Raw genomic sequence first — 21,094 nt, 5'->3', positions numbered from 1 at the left:
TTTTTATATGAGAAATTGAGATACTGCGTCATGATTTTATCCTAGTGGGTGTAGCTGTGCTTGCATGCTTAAAGCGTCAGTATACTGAATAACATCAGGATTCAGATGTATGGAACATAAACTGGTGTCTATGCTGTTATAGTGTCATGCCATTGGGATTACTAAGAGCAATCTTAAAACATACTCCCTCCATCCCAAATTACTTGTCGCGGAAATGGATAAAAATGGATGTATGTAGAACTAAAATACGTCTAGATACATCCATTTCTGCGACAAGTAGTTCCGGACGAGGGAGTATGATCCAATGTCCTTCATGTGCCAATAGTTTTTGTTGTTCCAGAATTCATTACATTTTAAATAGCTACCAAGCCCGTCGATATTGAAGTTTCCCAAGTTGCTTTTGCTGGTACTGTATTTTATGTAACCATTCTAGTGTAATCCTTGTATGCCATAGATTAAAGAAGGCGATCGAGTGGTACTGCTGGAACCATACTACAAAATCCTAGATATATCTTGGAAAGAACAGGTATACCTTTGATACCATCCTCCTGTTAACTCTTCATAAACCTATTATTAAACTTCTGCCAGTTTTTTTTCTTCTCATTACTCATGTTTTTTGAAAGGAACAACTAGTATTCGATTAAACTAATACATGCCGGCAGAGTCGCCGGCTACGGAGTTCGTTACAAAGTCTGGAAAATGGCCAACCGAGATTTCAAAGTTGCCATTCCCTAACCCAGCTCCATACACAGCTAAATTGTGCGCAGCAACATTACATGATCTTGGGCAAGTACCTAATTTAACAACATCAAGAGCTTTATTTCCTGAAACAGAGAACCTAGCGCTGCTGAATTGCAATCTTGAGTTGAAACCACCTGCTTTAGTCGGTCTCCAATATGATTTGACTGCATCCCATTCTTGCAGTAGCATTTATAGCATGCAACATGGCCAGGGCTTCAGCGTGTAGTGCACAGGAGACGTGCTCCGGATAACCTGTTCCTGCAGCAACTAGATTACAAAGATCATTCCTAATTGTGAAATCCCAATCACCTGAGTTTATTTCAGAATCTCACGTGGGGGAGGGGACAAATCTACTGTCCATTTTACTCCCTCTTCACCAATACATGCTGTTCTGGGTCTCATAGACATGGTCTCTAGCATGCAACATTTTTTTTGTTAGCATGCAACATTGACGATTCTTTTCATATGAACACCTTATTAAACATTACAAATTCTATTTCTGAATGAATATAAAGACGCTATTTTCACTTGACTAATCTAAATCAACATCATATTTCTGAATGAGTAGTAATTTGACTGTTTTTGAATAAAGGTAGTCGAGGAAAATATGGCTTAGTAATGTTCTTTGTGGTGATGTTACCAGCTTCATAACCTGTTATGCTCAGTATTTACATGGTCTTTTCTTTCATGTTAAACAGCGCTATAAGTTCAAGTCAATTCGTGTGGACTTTCCAGAACAAATTATTATCAACGAGAAAGCTCCAGCTGCTCATCATGTTGCCCGGGCTTCAATTCGTGCGCAGCATAAACCATAATTGTTGTCTAAACTGTCACGCCTGCAGATGGACCTGCAGCGGACTGAAGAGTGCAAGTGCAGAACCTGAACTTGCAACGACCAAGTCAGCGGGGAGGCTGGGCTGGGACCCACCTGCCAGGGGTGTGCGTGTGTGCTACGCCAGCTGTAGCCTACTTGTAACCGTGTGAGTGAACAGACGATGGCAATGAGAAAATAGATTAACTACTTTCCCCTTCCTCACGTCTCTCTCGCTCTTACCTACCCTGCTCCTCTTCCTCTCCCCTGATCTCCTTTCCCCTCTCGATCCCCTCTTGATCGGGTCGTGACAAAAACACTCCAATTATTACCTTATTTGTTGTACTGGACTTTTAGGCGTACAAGAGAAAGTGTACACAAAAAGGTTATTAAGTGATGTCCATCCACTCATTATGCATATAATTCCATGTAAATATTTTTTGTAGAGTACACCGTTGGCATAATAATTTTTATAGAAGCCAGCAAACAAATTTACAGGACGCTCAAAGGCTCAAAGGAACAACGCAACTAGCGGGATCACCTCCACCTATCATACTCCCTTTGAATGATTATGGCGTGTCAAAATTTTACTTTGGTCAATATTTAACCAACCAAATGTGAGTTATGTGTAACAAAAGTTATACCGTTAAATTCATATTGAAAAAAATGTTTTCACTAATATAGTTTTAATAAGGCACATAATTTATAGCAAAATAAAAGCTACAAAGCTAGCAAAATAAAAGTGCATGGCCTTGTGATAGGAGACACATGGCTTGCACTAGAAAGCTAACAAAATAAAAGTCTTGCAGCAAGGGCAATTCAAAGACGGATCACCAAATTGTCCCTAAATGTCCGGACCAGATAGTCTGAACAATTTTGTCATCCAACGGAGGTCAAGATTATTCGGACGTTTGAAATCACATAAATCGGAACAAAATTAAAGGACGGTTTGGGGAAGTGCAGACGTCCGTCATGAATGCATTTGACAACATAGACGCATGCAGAAAAACCTCTCGTGGCGAATGAGAAGCCAATTCTGAGGGCCCACATTCAAGCCGCCTCTTCCATCTTGTCCGCTTGTTCTCCATACTGCATTCAAGTCGTTTGATCTATAATCCACCTGCCCGACACTCAACCTCATGAGGCGAACAAAAGCCAACTTCGTGCGCCCGCATTCAAGCCGCTGCTCCACCTACCGGGACGCCTGCCATTTCAAGCCGGTCGGCGACGCCACAAAACCTTCTTACCCCTCTAACGGTGTCTCGAATTGAGGGTCACTCACCACGTCATCTCTCGGCCAAACCGTGGACCCCATATCGATTCACCGGTGGGCCACATCGAGGTGTCCCATGGTGTATAAAAGGAAGGCTCCCGAAAACTTGACATATAGTCGTCTATAACACGTTCTCTATGTACGTAGACGACTAGGTTATAACCTAGACCCCTCGGTACCTATATAAACTGAGGGGCAGGGCTTGTAGACGATAAACAACAATCTCGTGGTAGATCACATGTACTTTGTACTCCCTCCCAAATCGATACAACACAAACAAGATGTAGGGTTTTATCTTTAAGGAGAGCCCGAACCTGGGTAAAAACTCGTTCTTTGTTACCATCATGTCAAGACTACTAGCTCGGGGCCCTCTACCCGACATCTGTCGGATTCGATCCCGACATTGGTGGCCCATGCAGGTCCCACTACGTAGTCGTAGCGATTCGACGGGGATTAAGATCGGCGAGAAGATTGACATCGACAAGACCTTCGTGTCGGGCCAGATCTTTGTCTTCGGCAACATCGCCCATTTTGCTGACTTCACCGACCACCTAGGCCATGTTGAGACCTTTGCTCCAGGCCAACTCGCCAGACTCGGCAACCTGGAGTACACCACGGATTCTTGCGGAGAACTAGTCTTCTCAAGCTGGGTGTTAGACCAGACTGAGGAGCAACAAGACGCACTCGCTTCGATGCAAACGTATCAGACCCAGAATAGGTGCGAGAATCGCTCGTCGGATCTGCCCATAAGTCAGGATCCGATGACACACCCTGAGCCAGACAATGGATCTAGCCCCATACAAAGAACCCTGATACGTCTCCAATTTATCTATTTTTCAAACACTTTTGCTCTTGTTTTCAACTTGAAAGGATTGAGAATAGGTGTCTAGAGGGGAGGGGGTGATTAGAACCTCAACAAGCAAAAGTGGCAGTTTTTAAGTTCTTCAAGTTCAGGAGGAGTTTTAGCACAAGTTCAAGCATTCACAATACATTTCAAGCAAGCATGGCAAGAGTATGAGCAGCGGAAAGAGTAAAGCATGCCAATTGCAAGAAAGTAAAGGGATGGGATTGGAGTGTGCAAACGCAATGAAGACACGGAGATTTTTGGTGTGGTTCCGATAGGTGGTGCTATCGTACATCCATGTTGATGGAGACTTCAACCCATAAAGGGTAACGGTTGCGCGAGTCCGCGAAGGGCTCCACCCACGAAGGGTCCACGAAGAAGCAACCTTGTCTATCCCACCATGGCCATCGCCCACGAAGGACTTGCCTCACTCGGGTAGATCTTCACGAAGTAGGCGATCTACTTGCCCTTGCAAAATCCTTGGTTCAACTCCACAATCTTGTCGGAGGCTCCCAAGTGACACCTAACCAATCTAGGAGACACCACTCTCCAAAAGGTAATAGATGGTGTATTAATGATGAACTCCTTGCTCTTGTGCTTCAAATGATAGTCTCCCCAACACTCAACTCTCTCTCACAGATTTGGCTATGGTGGAAAGATGATTTGAGTGGAAAGCAACTTGGGGAAGGCTAGAGATCAAGGTTCTTGTGGTTGGATTGGAATGTCTTGGTCTCAACACATGAGTAGGTGGTTCTCTCTCAGAAAATGAGTAGTGGAAGTGTAGGCACGTTCTGATGGCTCTCTCACAAATGGAGATGGGAGTGGAGGGGTATATATAGCCTCCACACAAAATCCAACCGTTACACACATTTGACCCAACTCGGTAAGACCAAATAGAAGAACTCGGTGAGACCGATTTAGTTCAAAATGTGAATGTTAGGAATCTCAGTGGGACCGACATGATCAACTCGGGGGGACCGATGTGCTAGGGCTAGGGCAAAACCTCATCTCGGTGGGACCGATTGCTTGAACTCGGTGAGACCGATTTCAGCAAAGAGCAAAAAGAGAGTTGGTCAAACAAACTCGATGGGACCGATTGCACATTTTGGTGAGATCGAAATAATTACAACAGGTAATAGAGAGATTGCAAGGCCATCTCGGTGAGACCGAGATCCGTATTGGTGAGACCGAGATCCGTATCGGTGAGACTGAATTGTCTAGGGTTTCTGGAAGTGGCTATGTCAAATGAACTCGGTGGCGCCGGATAGATCCAATTGGTAGGGCTGAGGTTGACTTTGGGTTTTGGATATATGTGGAAATGAGAAAGTGGCTGAGGGTTTTGGAGCAATATCAATAAGCACTTTAAGCAAGTAGACCATTAAGCAACACCTCATCCCCTTTTAATAGTATTGGCTTTCCTATGGACTCAATATGATCTTGGATCACTAAAATAGAAATGAAGAGTCTTGAGCTTTTGCCAATCTTTGTCCTTAGCATTTTGAAAGGGGTTCCACATCCTCTTGTCCTTTCCATGCCATTGTTGAACTGATCTGAAATACACTAGATAAAAACATTAGTCCAACAAGAGATATGTTGACATTAATTACCAAAATCACCCAGGGAGAACTTGTGCTTTCAGTCTCCCCCTTTTTGATAATTGATGACAACATACATCAAAGCTTTAGATAAAGATATGAAGAGTAACAAGTAAAGCTTTGGAAAGACATGTAACATGCATAGGCCAAGCAATGAGTTACATGTATATGAAGAGTAACAAGTAAAGCTTTGGAAAGATATGAAGAGTAACAAGTAAAGCTTTGGAAAGAAATCATGTAAAGATAGAATATAAGAGCATGTGAATGCATGAGCATGTTAGAGCAAGCAATGAGTTACATGTATCTTGGCTATATGCAACAGAGCAAATGATGTAGATAAAGGAAGAATACCTTCATGATGCGGAGCATCCCAAGATCATCCCATGGACGCACCTACACCTCCAACGACACCACTTGGAACAATGACACGAGCCCGAGCCAAGGCTATCAAAGATAAGGTGAACTCACTCCTCTCCGAACTTTCACTTTCTATGCATGAGACATGGCTACTACCTAAGTCTGAGGTGTTGTGCATGATTCGGCACCAAGAGGACCCTCCCGAAGATGCGCATGAAGATGTACAAGTCCCCAAGTCCACGGATGAGGAGAACCAACGAAAGGAGCCAAGAGCACCTCCCAGGACCCGGACATCCGGCCCCTGGAGCGTCATCCACTACAGCAGCACAACCGCCAGAAGCTACAGGCCCCGGACATCCGGCCTCGACAGCCCGGACATCCGGCTGCCGGCCCGGAAATCCGGCCCCTCCGAACCCGAGAGCAACAAATGCCACCACTCCAGCTCGGACATCCGGCCTCTCTCGAGCCCCCGGACATCCGGCTGCCAGCCCGAAAATCCGGCCCCTCTGAACCCGATAGCAACAAATGCCACCACTCCAGCCCGGACATCCGGCCTCCCTAGCCCGGACATCCGGCGTCGCCTGAAAGCCCGGACATCCAGCCTGACCAGCCCGGACATCCGGCCTCCCCTGTCTGCGCACAGTGAAGGGTCAAGGCCCGTGTATCCCTTCTCCCCCTAGACTATATATACTCCACCTCACCCAACTTTCTAGGGTTAGCAAAGGTTTAGCTCATGTTTGTGTGAGAGCTTTGCTCATCCACTTGGTTACCTTCTCCACGGAGATTCGAGCCTCCACCGGAGAAGACCCCCCAAGCGGATTCAAGACCCCTTTTAGGGAAGAACTCAAGACCTCCTCACGGAGAAGACCGTTACCATTGTATCGTCCCTAGTTGATCATGTACCGTGTATCGTTCCATGTATTCAAGGATCTAGAACATGTGTGACTTTCTTGTGTTGGTTTAGTGTTTCTCTCGTGTTTCTCCTCATGTTTCCCCTCGTGTTTCCCCTCGTGTTCTTCGTGTTCTTCGCGGGATCCGCTCCTTTCGTGAAAGATCGGCCGATTAGGGTTCCACCCTACATCATCTTGGTATCATGAGCCACGTTGATCACGATTTCGAAGCCTCCCCGTTGTGTATCTAGCCTTGTTTTGTTGTTTTTCGTCCTAATTCAAAAATTCCCCACCAAAAATAGCCCCCAATTTTTTTTGTGATTTGTTGGTGTGTTGAGATTTTGTTGGTTTGGATCCATGGATTTGCTTTGTTTTGAGTGGATCTAGCTTCCCATCCATTTTTCCCCAATTTCCATCCACAAATTCCTCCGAATTTCGCCCGGATTTGACCTCTCCACGCGGTGTTCATCCCGTTCGTCCCCGGATCCAGAGCCCGGACATCCGGCCCGTCAAGCCCGGACATCCGGTCTTCCACCCGGACATCCGACCCCTGGCAGCAACATCTCCATCCACCGCCCCGTTTTCAATCCATTTTCACAAAATTTTGTTCCGGTGCCCACCATATACCACATATACTTCTTCATACCTCCACCGCTTCCGCATAGTCCAACCATTTTGGACCGTTTCGCTCTCCGACACATTTGCTACTTCAAGGTTTGAGAATTTGAGTTGCGGTACCGTATCCTTGTGTGTTTCCGCTATCTAGGTACGGTTCGACATCGACATCACCGCCGCTCATCTTCGCCACGAACGCGTCCTACATCATCACCGCCGTCCTACATCATCACTGCCGTCCTACATCGTCATCAACAACGACCACCTCGACTACACCTTGGTATTCGTGCCACCATTTTGACACCATACCGGAAGCAAGACAGGTAACCTCATCTTGGTATTGGACATATTACTCTTGCCATTACATTGATAGCCATTATAGCCTTCTTCCTTTGTGTTGCTTACCCATCGAGACTAGCCATTGAGTATTACTGGCAACGAGACTTGTGCACATTAGTGATCATACTTCTCATATCATCAATATATCATTGTTGCATATATTGGTATCATCTCTTGTGTCACAAAGTTGTCATCGCATACTCACTTGCTATATCGGTTCGTCAAGCATTGCATGGGAAAAGAGCTCAACCATCAAAGAGCCAAACAAGCTTTTAAGCAAAGAGGAAAGATAAGCAAAGAGCTTTTAAGCAACAACCATAGCATCTTACAACATTAAGATTGTCATACTCGATCATCTTGGATCATATCATAGCAACACCTTGCATAGAGCATATTTGGGATAGAAGTCGTTGCGTTTTTGCTAAGTAGGTTGTGGACAAGTTCTTGTATCCGCCTATTGTGTAATCGTTCTAGCGTCTCTCTAGTGTTGTGCAACAAGAGCATTTTTGTGGATTCCACATTTTGGCTCAACCTTGGTTGCATGACCCCACTTATCTTTTTGCGTGTGTGTTTCCATGTACCTTATATGCTTGGTCTACTTGTTAAATTGCATCTTGCGAATCTTTTCCAACATTATTGAAGCTCACTTACAATTGCATCAAATTTTGTGCCACCATCCTAACCAAGCTCCACCAAAAGATTTTACTTGTGTAGGTGTGAGAAACCGACAAGAGCTAGTACCAATTGTGCTATTTCCTTGTCCTACATTGGAGTGATCCTCGATCCACTTTCAACTTCGGTCAAGGTACATTTGGTACTCGTTCTTCTCTTTCTACCACTCACATTTGTCTTGGAATGATGGATATGCCAAGTACTTCTACCAACCCACTCTTCATGGAGCAAGACGACGACATGAACTCCTTCGTCACCAAGAGTCACCTCTTTGGTGCACAACATGCTTTGCATCAAGAGCAATAAGCTATGAGTGAACACATCAACAACCTTGCCGCCGACTTGCGACTTTCCGAGCAACGTACAAGGGACTACTTCGACCACAAGCTCGACGATCACAAGCAAGAGAATGACGCAAGGATGGACGAAATTCATGCTTTGTTGCTCAACCGCTCGTCTTCCACTTCAAGAAGGAGCCATTCAAGCCGCCACTCTGACTTCACCCTCTCCGGCTCAAGTACACCGACATCGAACACTCTTCGCCAAGCCGCGCGCAACGATCGTCAAGTAAGCCTCAATCCCCTACGTGACACCGACTCTCAAGAGCGCTGACAACGTCAAACTCAAGAGGCCTTTGCACTAGCACGAGAACGGCAACGACAACGACAACATGAAGAGGAAGAGTGAGCGCGTCTACACCAAAATGCTCAAGATGCCAAGGCACAACGTCAAGAAGAACAACTCCGTGACGCTCAAGTACTTGAGGCACAACAAGCTCTACGCGATTCAAGTCGAGCCGTAGCCGACCGAGGCCGACAAGCTCATGAACATGCCGAAGCACTTCGCGAAGAAGTCCGCGAGAGGATTTATCAAGCTCGCGTGCACCGTCAAGTTCCTCCTCGAGCTCGACAAGCTCCTCCACAAGCACGTCAAGAACAACAAGTTCCTCAAGATCATGAAGACAATGGAGATCCTCCAGGACAAGAGCAATAAGAGGTTGACAACCCTCCACGCCAAGAGCACCACGAGTTGAACAATCATCAACAACATGGCGTCGTCATCCCCGACCCCAACACAATGAAGAGAAACGCTATGGCAAGCTCAAGTTCACCATGCCCAAGTTCAACGGAAGCAACGATCGCGAAGAGTACCTTTCATGGGAATTTAAAGTTGACAAGATCTTCCGTTTGCACAATTATGAAGAAGAGAAGAAGATCGTGATGTCATCCCTTGAGTTCCAAGACTATGTCCTCATTTGGTGGGAACAAATCATAGAGCGCCGAGAGGCAAGAGGTGAACCACCCATCACTACTTGGGCGCAAATGAAGGATGTCATGAGAGCACGCTTCGTACCTACCTACTACAACCGCGACCTCTTCAAGAAACTCCAACTACTCAAACAAGGAACAAAGAGCGTTGAAGAGTACTACAAGGAGATGGAGATTGCAATGATACGAGCCAATGTCACGGAAGATGATGAGTAAACAATGGCACGTTTCTTGAATGGACTCAATCATCCCATCAAGAAGATCGCCGACTTCCAACCATACTCAAATATCATCAAGCTAGTGCACCAAGCTACCAAAGCGGAACGCCAAGTGCAAGATGATTTCAAGTATGCCAAGTTCTCATCCAAGTCCTACGGCTTCTCCAACAACCAAGCTTCAACGACTCCAACACCGACTACAAAGCCTTCACTACCAACATCGACAAGTCGACTTCCAAGAAAGCTTCGTCAACTACAAGCCATCCTACTATGAGCAACTTCAAGCCGAGAGCTTCATCATAATCAACCCCAACCGATGAGACCGTCAAGACGAGTTCCTTCAAGTGTTTCACTTGCGGAGGCCGAGGCCACAAGTCCTATGAGTGCACCAACAAGCGAACCATGGTCTTCAATGATGATGGCACTTATGACTCCATGAGTGAAGGCGAAATGGAAGCCCTTGAGCAAGTCGCCATGCACCGCCAAGTGAACAATGAAGAAGAACAAGTATTTTGCGATGAAGACTCAAGTCCCGCACTTGTTGTCTCCAAAGTCTTGACTCTCCAACATCACCAAGAAGAAGACCAATGATGCCACATATTCCACACCAAGGCCGGCATCAATGGACGATACGTCAAGGTCATCATCAATGGAGGGAGTTGTCATAATCTCGCAAGTGAAGAACTTTGCTCCAAGCTCCAATTGCCCAAGATGAAGCATCCACATCCAGACAAAGTGCAATGGCTTAGTGACTCCGGCACCATCCAAGTTGAGCACCGAGTACAAGTCTCCTTCAAAATCGGCGCCTACGAAGACACCTTGGAGTGCAACGTCGTTCCAATGACCGTTTGTCATCTTCTCCTTGGACGGCCATGGCAATTCGATAGAGGAGTCGTCCACAACGGCCGAACGAACCACTACATCTTCAAGATGAAGGGCAAGGAGTACGTCCTCCGTCCAATGTCGCCAAGTCAAGTGATCGCTGACAAGCAAGCCACCCATCGTGGAGACCATAGTGAGAGAGCGAGCCACCAAAAAGAGAGTGAGCGCCACAAGCCCAAATCGAGTGCCTCCACGATGAGTGAAAACAAGAACCTAGTTCTATTTGCCACCAAACGTGAGATAAGAGAAGTGTGTGAGAACCCATCTAGTGTCCTACACTACGTCCTCGTGTGCAAGGACAATGAACCACAAACTAACACTTCTCACACTCTTTCTCTAGTGTTGTCTTCTCTTTTACAGGAATTTCACGATGTTTTCCCCAATGAGCTACCTCCGGGTCTACCTCCTCTACGAGGCATTGAGCACCGAATCGACCTCATCCCCGGAGCACCTCTTCCGAACAAAGCTCCACACACTGTCAACCCCGAAGAAACCAAAGAAATACAAAGGCAAGTAAAGCATCTCATAGACCATGGACATGTGCGTGAAAGTTTGAGCCCTTGTGCCATCCCGGTCATTCTTGTGCCAAAACGTGACGGTAGCTTTCGCATGTGCTCCGATTGTAGACCTATCAATGCTATCACCGTTCGCTATAGGTATCCCATTCCACGCCTAGATGATATGCTTGATGAGCTTAGCGGTGCCACTATCGTTTCCAAAATTGATATTAAGAGTGGTTACTATCAAATCCGCATACAAGAGGGTGATGAATGGAAAACCGCCTTCAAAACCAAGTTTGGTTTGTATGAGTGGTTAGTCATGCCTGTGGGTCTCTCGGAGGCACCGGGTACTTTTATGCGTCTTATGAATTATGTCTTTCGCCCTTACATTGGTATATTTGTTGTGGTTTACTTCGATGACATTCTTGTGTTTAGCAAATCTATCAAAAAGCATGTCACCCATGTCCGCACCATTTTGCAAACTCTTAGAAAAGAGTGCCTCTATGCTAATATGGAGAAATGCCTTTTTGGTGTTGATAAGCTCGTTTTCTTGGGTTTTGTTGTTTCTTCTAAGGGTGTTCATGTTGATGAGTCCAAGATCAATGCTAGACTTGGCTGCAACCATCCAACTTGCATCAAGTGCGTAGTTTTCTTGGCCTTGCGGGTTTCTATCGTCGCTTTGTGAAGGATTTTAGCACCATTGCTTCGCCTTTGCATGCTTTGAGCAAGAAGAATGCGCCTTTTGTTTGGGGACCATCCCAAGATACCACATTCAATGAGCTTAAGAATTTGCTTACTCATGCTCCCATGCTTGCTTTACCCAACTTTGACAAGCCTTTTGAGATTCATGGCGATGCTAGTGGTAATGGCATAGGAGGTGTGTTAATGCAAGAGAAGCGCCCCATAGCTTACTTTAGTGAGAAACTTTCCGGAGCGCAACTCAATTACCCCATCTATGACAAAGAGCTATATGCTTTAGTCTGCGTTTTGCATGAATGGGAACATTACCTTCGTCCCCATGAGTTTATCATTCATACCAATCATGAGACTCTCAAGTATCTTAAGGGTCAAACCAAGTTGAACAAGCGTCATGCTAAATGGAGTGAATTTATTGAGTCTTTTCCTTATGTCATCAAGTACATCAAGGGTAAAGAAAACATCGTAGCAGATGCTCTTTCCCGCATATGCATGCTTGTTACACAACTTGAGTTAGATGTCATTGGCTTCGAGCATATCAAAGACTTATATGAGCATGATGCAAATTTTGCTACTCCTTATGCCAAGTGTTTGTTGCATACATCTTGGGAACGCTATTACATCAAAGATGGATATCTTATGCGAGCTAAAAAACTTTGCATCCCCGAGTCTTCTCTTCGTTTGTTGCTTTTGCAGGAATCTCATGGAGGAGGCTTAACGGGACATTTCGTACGCGACAAGACGTTCGCCACGCTCTCGAAGAACTACTTTTGGCCCAAGATGTTTTGGGACGTCAATCGTTTCACCAACCGATGCTCTACATGTCGCAAAGCTAAGTCCAAAGCTCAATCTCATGGCCTCTATATGCCTCTACCAATTCCATACCAACCATGGGAAGACATTAGCATGGACTTTGTACTTGGTTTGCCTAGGACTCGAAATGGGAAAGATTCCATATGTGTCGTAGTGGACCGTTTCTCAAAAATGGCACATTTCATTCCTTGCAACAAGATAGACGATGCTTCACATGTTGCTAATCTCTTTTGTAGGGAAATATTGCGTCTACATGGTGTGCCAAAGACTATCCTCTCGGACCACGATGTCAAGTTCCTTAGCTACTTTTGGAAGACCCTATGCGCCAAGCTCGGAATCAAGCTACTCTTCTCCACGGCTTACCATCCTCAAACCGACGGCCAAACGGAGGTGACAAACCGCACACTCTCTGCTCTACTTCGAGTACTCATCAAGAAGAACATCAAGGAGTGGGAGGAGTGCCTAGCTATTGCCGAGTTCGCCTACAACCGAGCAAGACACTCAACAACCGGCAAGTCCCCCTTCGAGGTCGTCTACAGATTCAACCCTTTGTCACCATTGGATATTCTTCCTCTACCACTCCAAGAGCACATCAATTTGGACGCAAGTGCACGAGCGACCCATCTCAAGAAGGTTCATGAAGATACAAGAAACACCATCGAGCACCAAGTACAACGCCTTGCGACCAAGCTCAACGTCAACAAGCACCCTATGATATTCAACATTGGAGACCTTGTGTGGCTACACCTTCGCAATGACCGCTTTACCCAAGAACGCAAGTCCAAACTTTGACCACGCGCAGATGGACCATTCAAGGTGCTTGCACGCTACAACAACAACGCATACAAGATCGACATCCCTCGTGACAAGTACTCCGTGAGCGACATCTTCAACATCAAAGATCTCTTGCCCTACCATGGTGATGAGGATTTCGATCTGAGGACGGATCTTCCCCAAGGGAGGGGAGATGATGCGGAGCATCCCAAGATCATCCCCATGGACGCACCTACACCTCCAACGACACCACTTGGACCAACGACACGAGCCCGAGCCAAGGCTATCGAAGATAAGGTGAACTAACTCCTCTCTAAACTTCCACTTTCTATGCATGAGACATGGCTACTACCTAAGTCCGAGGTGTTGTGCATGATTAGGCACCAAGAGGACCCTCCTGAAGATGCGCATGAAGATGTACAAGTCCCCAAGTCCACGGACGAGGAGAACCAACGGAAGGAGCCAAGAGCATCTCCCAGGCCCCGGACATCCGGCCAAGGCCCCGGACATCCGGCCCCTAGAGCGTCATCCACTACAGCAGCACAGCCGCCAGAAGCTACAGGCCCCGGACATCCGGCCTCGACAGCCCGCACATCCGGCCTCTCCCGATCCCTCGGACATCCGGTCGCCAGCCCGGAAATCCGGCCCCTCCGAACCCGAGAGCAACAAATGCCACCACTCCAGCCCGGACATCCGGCCTCCCCAGCCCGGACATCCGGCCTCGCCTGAAAGCCCGGACATCCGACCCGACCAGCCCGGACATCCGGCCTCCCCTGTCTGCACACAGTGAAGGGTCGAGGCCCGTGTATCCCTTCTCCCCCTAGACTATATATACTCCACCTCGCCCAACTTTCTAGGGTTAGCAAAGGTTTAGGTCATGTTTGTGTGAGAGCTTTGCTCATCCACTTGGTTACCTTCTCCACGGAGATTCGAGCCTCCACCAGAGAAGACCCCCCAAGCGGATTCAAGACCCCTGTTAGGGAAGAACTCAAGACATCCTCACGGAGAAGACAGTTACCATTGTATCGTCCCTAGTTGATCGTGTACCGTGTATCGTTCCATGTATTCGAGGATCTAGCACATGTGTGACTTTATTGTGTTGGTTTAGTGTTTCTCTCGTGTTTCTCCTCGTGTTTCCCCTCGTGTTCTTCGTGTTCTTCGCAGGATCCTCTCCTTTCATGAAAGATCGACCGATTAGGGTTCCACCCTACATAACTTCATGTTCATGAATCCTTCTTGCAAACAATATGTACATTAGCAAGATATCATCATGCACACGAGTGTGATGCATGTACTTACCTTGTGGTTTTGAGCTGGCTTTGGAATAGGTGAACTTGAGAAAACAGGGTTAGATAACACAAGAACATTCTAGTTAAAGCAATTTTGGGAAACCACAAGAGTACCAAGACTGGGATGACATGTAATGGGTGAGTACTTAGTACTTCATTTGGATATAGACATGTCCCCAAAGATTAAAGATATGTAATGAATTCCAGAAATTTTCTTCCCTAGATATGGACTCTTTCTCCCCCTGAATCTGATATTGGATAATGGGAGAAAGTAGGGTAAGAGAAAATCAGAGCAAGAAAAAAAATCAGAGCATGAAATGGTGCAAACACAAACACACATATTGACATGTCTTTCCCCTCTTAAAGACATGTAACTTCTCTCCTCTTGTTTTACTAGCATCTGGAAGAGCTAAGATGTGCTCTCTCCCATATGATTAGCTTTGATGTGCTCTCTCTCCCCCTTTGACATCAATTTCCAAGAAGGGAACTTCTGGAGCATGTGTCAAATAGGTTTGGTCCTTGAGGCACACTGCAAAGTAGCATGTAGATTAGAATGCGAGTAGAGGATAAGAATCATTGGGTGGAGCTAGAGAAGAATTGAAATATGTAATGGCAAAAAAATTTCTTAGCAGTGAAATCAGTAACGCCGATCCATGGTCATCGGTGACACTGATTTGGCAGTGCCATAGATGATGCATATCGGGCAGACCAGGTTAGTCCGCGTTGGTTGTACCGATCAACTGTCTACAAGATATTCATGTAGTTTGGTCTAGCTGATAGGCTTGGATCGTGAGTCCGAGTTCAATGCAGAGGAAAAGTTTTGTCAACTCAGCTCACTTGGCAAATTAAATCTCACAAGTATTTGCAATGAATTTTCTGAAAGATTTGCAATTAATTTGACACGGAAAAAGCAGAGAAAAAAACATACATAAGAAAAGAGATCTAGATGAAGTTTTTTTGATAAGGGAACAAGATAGCAAGAAACGTATGCAAAACACAGAGTAAGTAAACAAAGAAACACTAGAGAACTTCATCTAGAAGGGGTCGGCGACAAAGTCACCTATGTTAGAGTATATTGACTGAGGAGTCAAGTGATAACACTTGATCGTAGGTCATACTCATCGTTTAAGCTCAAAATGGGGTTACCATTTTTAAGCATTTTGATGTATTCACATCTCGTTGAGTTTCTAGTTGCTTTGACCCATGACTTGGAGTAATGCTTCTTTAAGATGGAATAACATACCTTGGGTGGTGTTGATCTTGATCATGTAGTCGAACTTGTGTTGGATGCTCAAGGTTGATGTAGTTCATCAAGAGTTTGGAGCACCACTTGTAGTTTGAGTTAATCTTGCTACATGGGTTAGTTTTGCAAGGAAGAGCACTTGTGTATCCAATATGACAATCATGAAACTTGATATAAAATGAAATTTGATATATAGAAATTGTCAAAGGATATGTTGAGTGGATTCATGCTTCCTTGTATTCAACAACCATATATTAGGAACTTGGTGACGTTGAGATTGCTCAAGATGTGAGTGACTTACAATCTCATAGATTTGGTCTTATCCAAGTACCAACAAGGGTTAGATAACATGCAAGGGTACACATATAGATCCAAGACATATGATCATCCTCATAGGAGAAGTATCAAGGATTAGTCATAATAGGCTCATGCCTTGCATGTATCCAAATGGAGTTTCTACTCCAAGTTTGAGGCATCAATGATGTTCAATTCACCTCTCAAACGACAAAATACTTTCTCATCAAGTGGTTTGGTGAATATATCCGCCAATTGCTTATCGGTACGAACATTCTTATGAGTGATATCTCCCTTAGCAACATGATCTCGAATGAAATGATGACGAACTTCAATATGCTTAGTTGAGAGTGTTGCATGGGATTGTGAGCAATCTTAATAGCACTCTCATTATAACAAAGCAATGGAACATGTTTCACATATATCCCATAATCCTTAAGAGTTTGGGTCATCCAAAGTAACTGAGCAGAACATGATCCAACGGTAATGTATTCTGCTTCGGCGGTGGATAAGGATACCGAGTTTTGTTTCTTGGAGGACTAAGACACGAGGGATCTACCAAGAAATTGAAAAGTACCCGAAGTGGACTTTCTATCAACCTTCTCACCGACGTAGTCTGAATTGGAGTAGCCAACAAGATCAAAAGATGACCTCTTAGGATACCAAATGCCAAAGTTTGATGTACGGATTAAGTATCTCACTATCCTTTTCACAGCCTTAAGATGGCATTCTTTAGGGGCCGCTTGATATCGTGCACACATGCACACACTTAGCATAATACTGGTATGGGAGGCACATATATAACAATGAACCAATCATAGAGCGGTAAACCTTTTGGTAAACCGGTTTACCATCCTTAGTCAAGTCAAGATGTCCACTAGTAGGCATGTGTGTTTTCATACCTTTGCTTTCTTGCATGTTGAACTTCTTGAAAAGATTGTTGGTATACTTTGTTTGAGAAACAAAGGTACCTTCCTTAGTTTGCTTGATTTTCAAACCAAGAAAGAATTTGAGTTCACTCATCATAGACATCTCAAACTTCTTCGACATTAGCCTTCCAAACTTTTCACTAAAGTGAGGGTTAGTCAAACCAAATATGATATCATCCACATAAATTTGGCACACAAATAATTCACCATTAACCCTTTTAGCAAAAAGTGTAGAATTAATCTTCCCAATTTAAAAGCTTTTGGAAATAAGAAACTTAGTCAAACATTTATACCATACTCTAGGAGCTTGTTTAAGACCATAAAGAGCTTTGTGAAGTTTGTAGGTTTCTTAGGATTAACAAAGCCGGGAGGTTGTTTAACATAAACTTCCTCCTCAATTTAACCATTTAGAAAAGCACTTTCAATGTCCATTTGGTATAAAGTGATATCATGGTGATTGGCATAAGCAAGTAAAATGCGTATGGACTCAAGTCTAGCAACGGGGGCATATGTCTCACCATAGTCCATACCCTCGACTTGAGTGTAGCCTTGTGTAACGTCCCGAGACCGATGCGCCAGGTGTCTTCCAGTTATTCGCTGTCGTTGCCATGTCATTCTCTTGCGTGTTGCATCTTGCCATGTCATCATCCGCATTGCATCTGCAAGTTTTCGAAACATGCATCCATCCGGGTTCCCCTAGTTCTGTCAGTTGTCCGTTCTGAGTCCAGACACACTTGCACGCGCCTGCGGCATGTCTGGCCGGGAAATGTTCTCGGAATGGGATGAGAGTTGGCGTGCGGTGTTGTTTTGTTGTTAGTAGGTGGCCTGCCAAGTTTCATCGCATTCGGAGTCCGTTTGACACCCCAACGGATAACTATAGCGGCAATAGTAGCCGGTCTATCGTCGGACGTTTTCGGTCTCCGGAAACCGTTGACGGGCTGCTTTCTCTAGTCTCCTCTCAGCCATCACACTCTGCACAGCCCGCCTGCAACCCACCTAACCCCCCTCTGACCGGAACCGTTCGATTGTGATCGGAGGGTCCAGAAACGGCCTCAACCCACCAAACCCTAACCCCCACCCATTTAAACAGCCCCCTTGCCATTTTTGGGCATCCCTAGCCCTCCACCTACCTCTAGCCCCCTCTCCCTCAATTTCTGCGCTGCTCCAGCCCCTCCTCGCCACTTGGCGCTGTCCCACAGGGCCGGCCGCCACCTGCGCCGCCGCCCAGGGCCACTCCCACGCCTCCACGTCGCCCCCTGGTCTCCCCGCGCCACCGGGAAGCCCATCCGGGCCCGAGCGCTCCACCTCCGCTCCCCTGGCTCCTCCCTGAGCTCCCGAACCGCACTACCTACTCCAGCGCCGCCCCAACCTCATCGCCGGTCGTCGTATTCACCGGATCCTCGCCGCCGTCGTGCTCCGCCTTGTCGCCGGCGCCCCACAGGTCGCCTCCCCCGTGCTCTTTCCTTCTCCTGCCTCCTTCGTTTTTCTCTCTAACCTTTCTCCCTCTCTCTGCCATGGAAGCTCCGCCGCCGCACTTCGAGTCCCGCCAACCGTCGCAGTTGTCCAGATCCGGCAAAGCACCGGCCGGATCCGCCTCCACCGACCTCCTCCGGCGCTACCCTCCACCGGATCGAGCCGCCCACGCCTGGATCCGTTCCCTGCGTCCATCCCCGGAGCCAGTCCCAGCCTCCCCATCGCCGGAGTCGTCGCCGGCCTCGCCATGGCCTTGATCGACCTCCTGTGCGTGGGAGACGGCGAGTGCCACCACCTCCTTGGATGGGCCCCGCAGCCTGCCCAGATCCACGGTCCAACTTCTTCCTCCACTGTCCGGCCCATGAGGCCTGGTGAGCAGCCCCCGCCCATGTGCAATGTTGGGCCGACCTCTGTTTCGGCCCATTTCGTCTTTTTTTCCTTAGAATGTTTTTCCTATTTTCCAAAGACTGCGGTTTTGCAGAAAGCCCTCCAACATCATGCATATAATAATTTTTCACCCATGCATTGGAACCCAATAAACTTTATATGTAAAATGATTAGAATTTTGTGTAGATCAAGAATTTGCAACTTTCATCCATGTTAAAAATGTTAAAAATGATGTTTGCTTATATTTTGCCTCTTGCCATGCTAAAATGCTTTATTTCATAACTTAATAACCGTAGCTCCAAACTTAATAAATTATATATGTAAATGGGGTAGAAAAATGCCTAGTTTAACATGGTGGCATTACTTTGCATGTTTAACAACTCTAAAATTGTGTATAGGGCAGAACAGCACCAAATCCATAATATGCTCATGAGGATTTCTCTGGACTTGTTTCTTGTGGTTCCGGCCTCATTTAAACTTGCGTAGATAGGTAGTTTTCATATGCTTCACCTTTTGCCATGTTTAACAACATTTAATATTGTTGGGTACATAAACAAGAGAGAACTAACTATTTGATGTGGTGTTTCGTCAATATGCAACTCGTTGCATATTGAGCTCCACTTAATTTGTAGTATTGTTTGTGCACTTTGCCATGCCATGCCTCATTAATCCGGACATGCATCATACTTGGTTATGCATCATGCCATGATTATGGGATGGTTGTTTACCATGTTGTTTGCTTCTTTCCGGTGTTGCTTCTTTTCGGTGTTGCTTCTCCGGGTTAGTTCCGATAACGTCGCGTTTGTGAGGATCCGTTCGACTACGTCCGTTTGTCTTCTTCATGGACTCGTTCTTCTTCCTTGCGGGATCTCAGGCAAGATGACCATACCATCGAAATCACTTCTATCTTTGCTTGCTTAGTTGTTCGCTCTTTTGCTATGCCGCGATACCTACCACTTGCTTTATCATGCCTCCCATATTGCCATGTCAAGCCTCTAACCCACCTTTCCTAGCAAACCGTTGATTGGCTATTTTACCGCTTTGCTCAGCCCCTCTTATAGCGTTGCTAGTTGCAGGTGAAGATGAAGTGTTCCATGTTGGAACATGGATATGTTGGGGTATCACAATATCTCTTATTTTAATTAATGCATCTATATACTTGGTAAAGGGTGGAAGGCTCGGCCTTATGCCTGGTGTTTTGTTCCACTCTTGTCGCCCTAGTTTCTGTCATACCAGTGTTATGTTCCTTGATTTTGCGTTCCTTACTCGGTTGGGTGTTATGGCAACCCCTTGACAGTTTGCTTTGAATAAAACTCCTCCAGCAAGGCCCAACCTTGGTTTTAACATTTGTCACCTAAGCCTTTTTCCCTTGGGTTCTGCAGACTCAAGGGTCATCTTTATTTTAAACCCCCGGGCCAGTGCTCCTTTAAGTGTTGGTCCAACCTGTCAGCCGCCGGTGGTCACCAGGGGCAACTCTGGGCTGGCCTACCGGAATCTTGGACAATCCGATGTGCCCTGAGAACGAGATATGTGCAGCTCCTATCGGGATTTGTCGGCAGATTCGGGCGGCTTTGCTGGTCTTGTTTTACCATTGTCGAAATGTCTTGTAACCGGGATTCCAAGACTGATCGGGTCTTCCTGGGAGAAGGAATATCCTTCGTTGACCATGAGAGCTTGTGATGGGCTAAGTTGGGACACCCCTGCAGGGTTTTGAACTTTTGAAAGCCGTGCCCGTGGTTATGGGCAGATAGGAATTTGTTAATGTCCGATTGTAGAGAACTTGAAACTTAACTTAATTAAAATGAATCAACCGCGTGTGTAGCCGTGATGGTCTCTTTCCGGCGGATTCCGGGAGGGGAACACGGTCTCATGTTATGCTTGCACGTAAGTAGCTTCATGATCACTTCTTGATCATTATTAGCTTCTCGACCATGCTTTTCTTCTCTTCTCGCTCTCTTTTGCGTAAGTTAGCCACCATATATGCTAGTGCTTGCTGCAGCTCCACCTCACTACCCCCTTTCCTACCTTTAAGCTTAAACAGTCTTGATCGCGAGGGTGTGAGATTGCTGAGTCCCCGTGACTCACAGATACTTCCAAACAGATGTAGGTGCCGATGATGCCAGTGTAGGGGACGCTACCGAACTCAAGTGGGAGTTCGACGAGGATTCGGGCTGTTACTATGTTTCTTTTC

At 46.0% G+C, this 21,094-nt stretch overlaps 1 protein-coding gene across 7 annotated transcripts in view; it reads left to right on the top strand.

The window, feature by feature from the left end:
- LOC125543954 (tetratricopeptide repeat protein 5-like) overlaps positions 1-1,963 on the top strand; it is a 45,112-nt gene extending 43,149 nt beyond the window's left edge. For 5 of the 7 annotated variants that reach the window (XR_007299159.1, XM_048707465.1, XM_048707466.1 and 2 more), the window contains 2 exons: positions 455-526; positions 1,440-1,963. Coding sequence is in view for 5 of the 7 variants with exons in the window: in XM_048707465.1 (XP_048563422.1) it covers positions 455-526; positions 1,440-1,556 (189 nt within the window). In the remaining 2 variants the exon portion in view is untranslated. Of the gene's footprint in view, positions 1-433; positions 527-1,439 lie in introns of all 7 variants that reach the window. The other 2 variants (XR_007299158.1, XM_048707467.1) reach the window with 2 other exon arrangements.
- Positions 1,964-21,094: the final 19,131 nt, after the last annotated feature.

Source organism: Triticum urartu, chromosome 3, assembly GCF_003073215.2.
Source record: "Triticum urartu cultivar G1812 chromosome 3, Tu2.1, whole genome shotgun sequence".
NCBI classification, from domain to species: domain Eukaryota; kingdom Viridiplantae; phylum Streptophyta; class Magnoliopsida; order Poales; family Poaceae; genus Triticum; species Triticum urartu.
The sequence above is the reverse complement of the archived record's forward strand: the minus strand, read 5'-3'. Positions and strand labels throughout refer to the sequence as shown.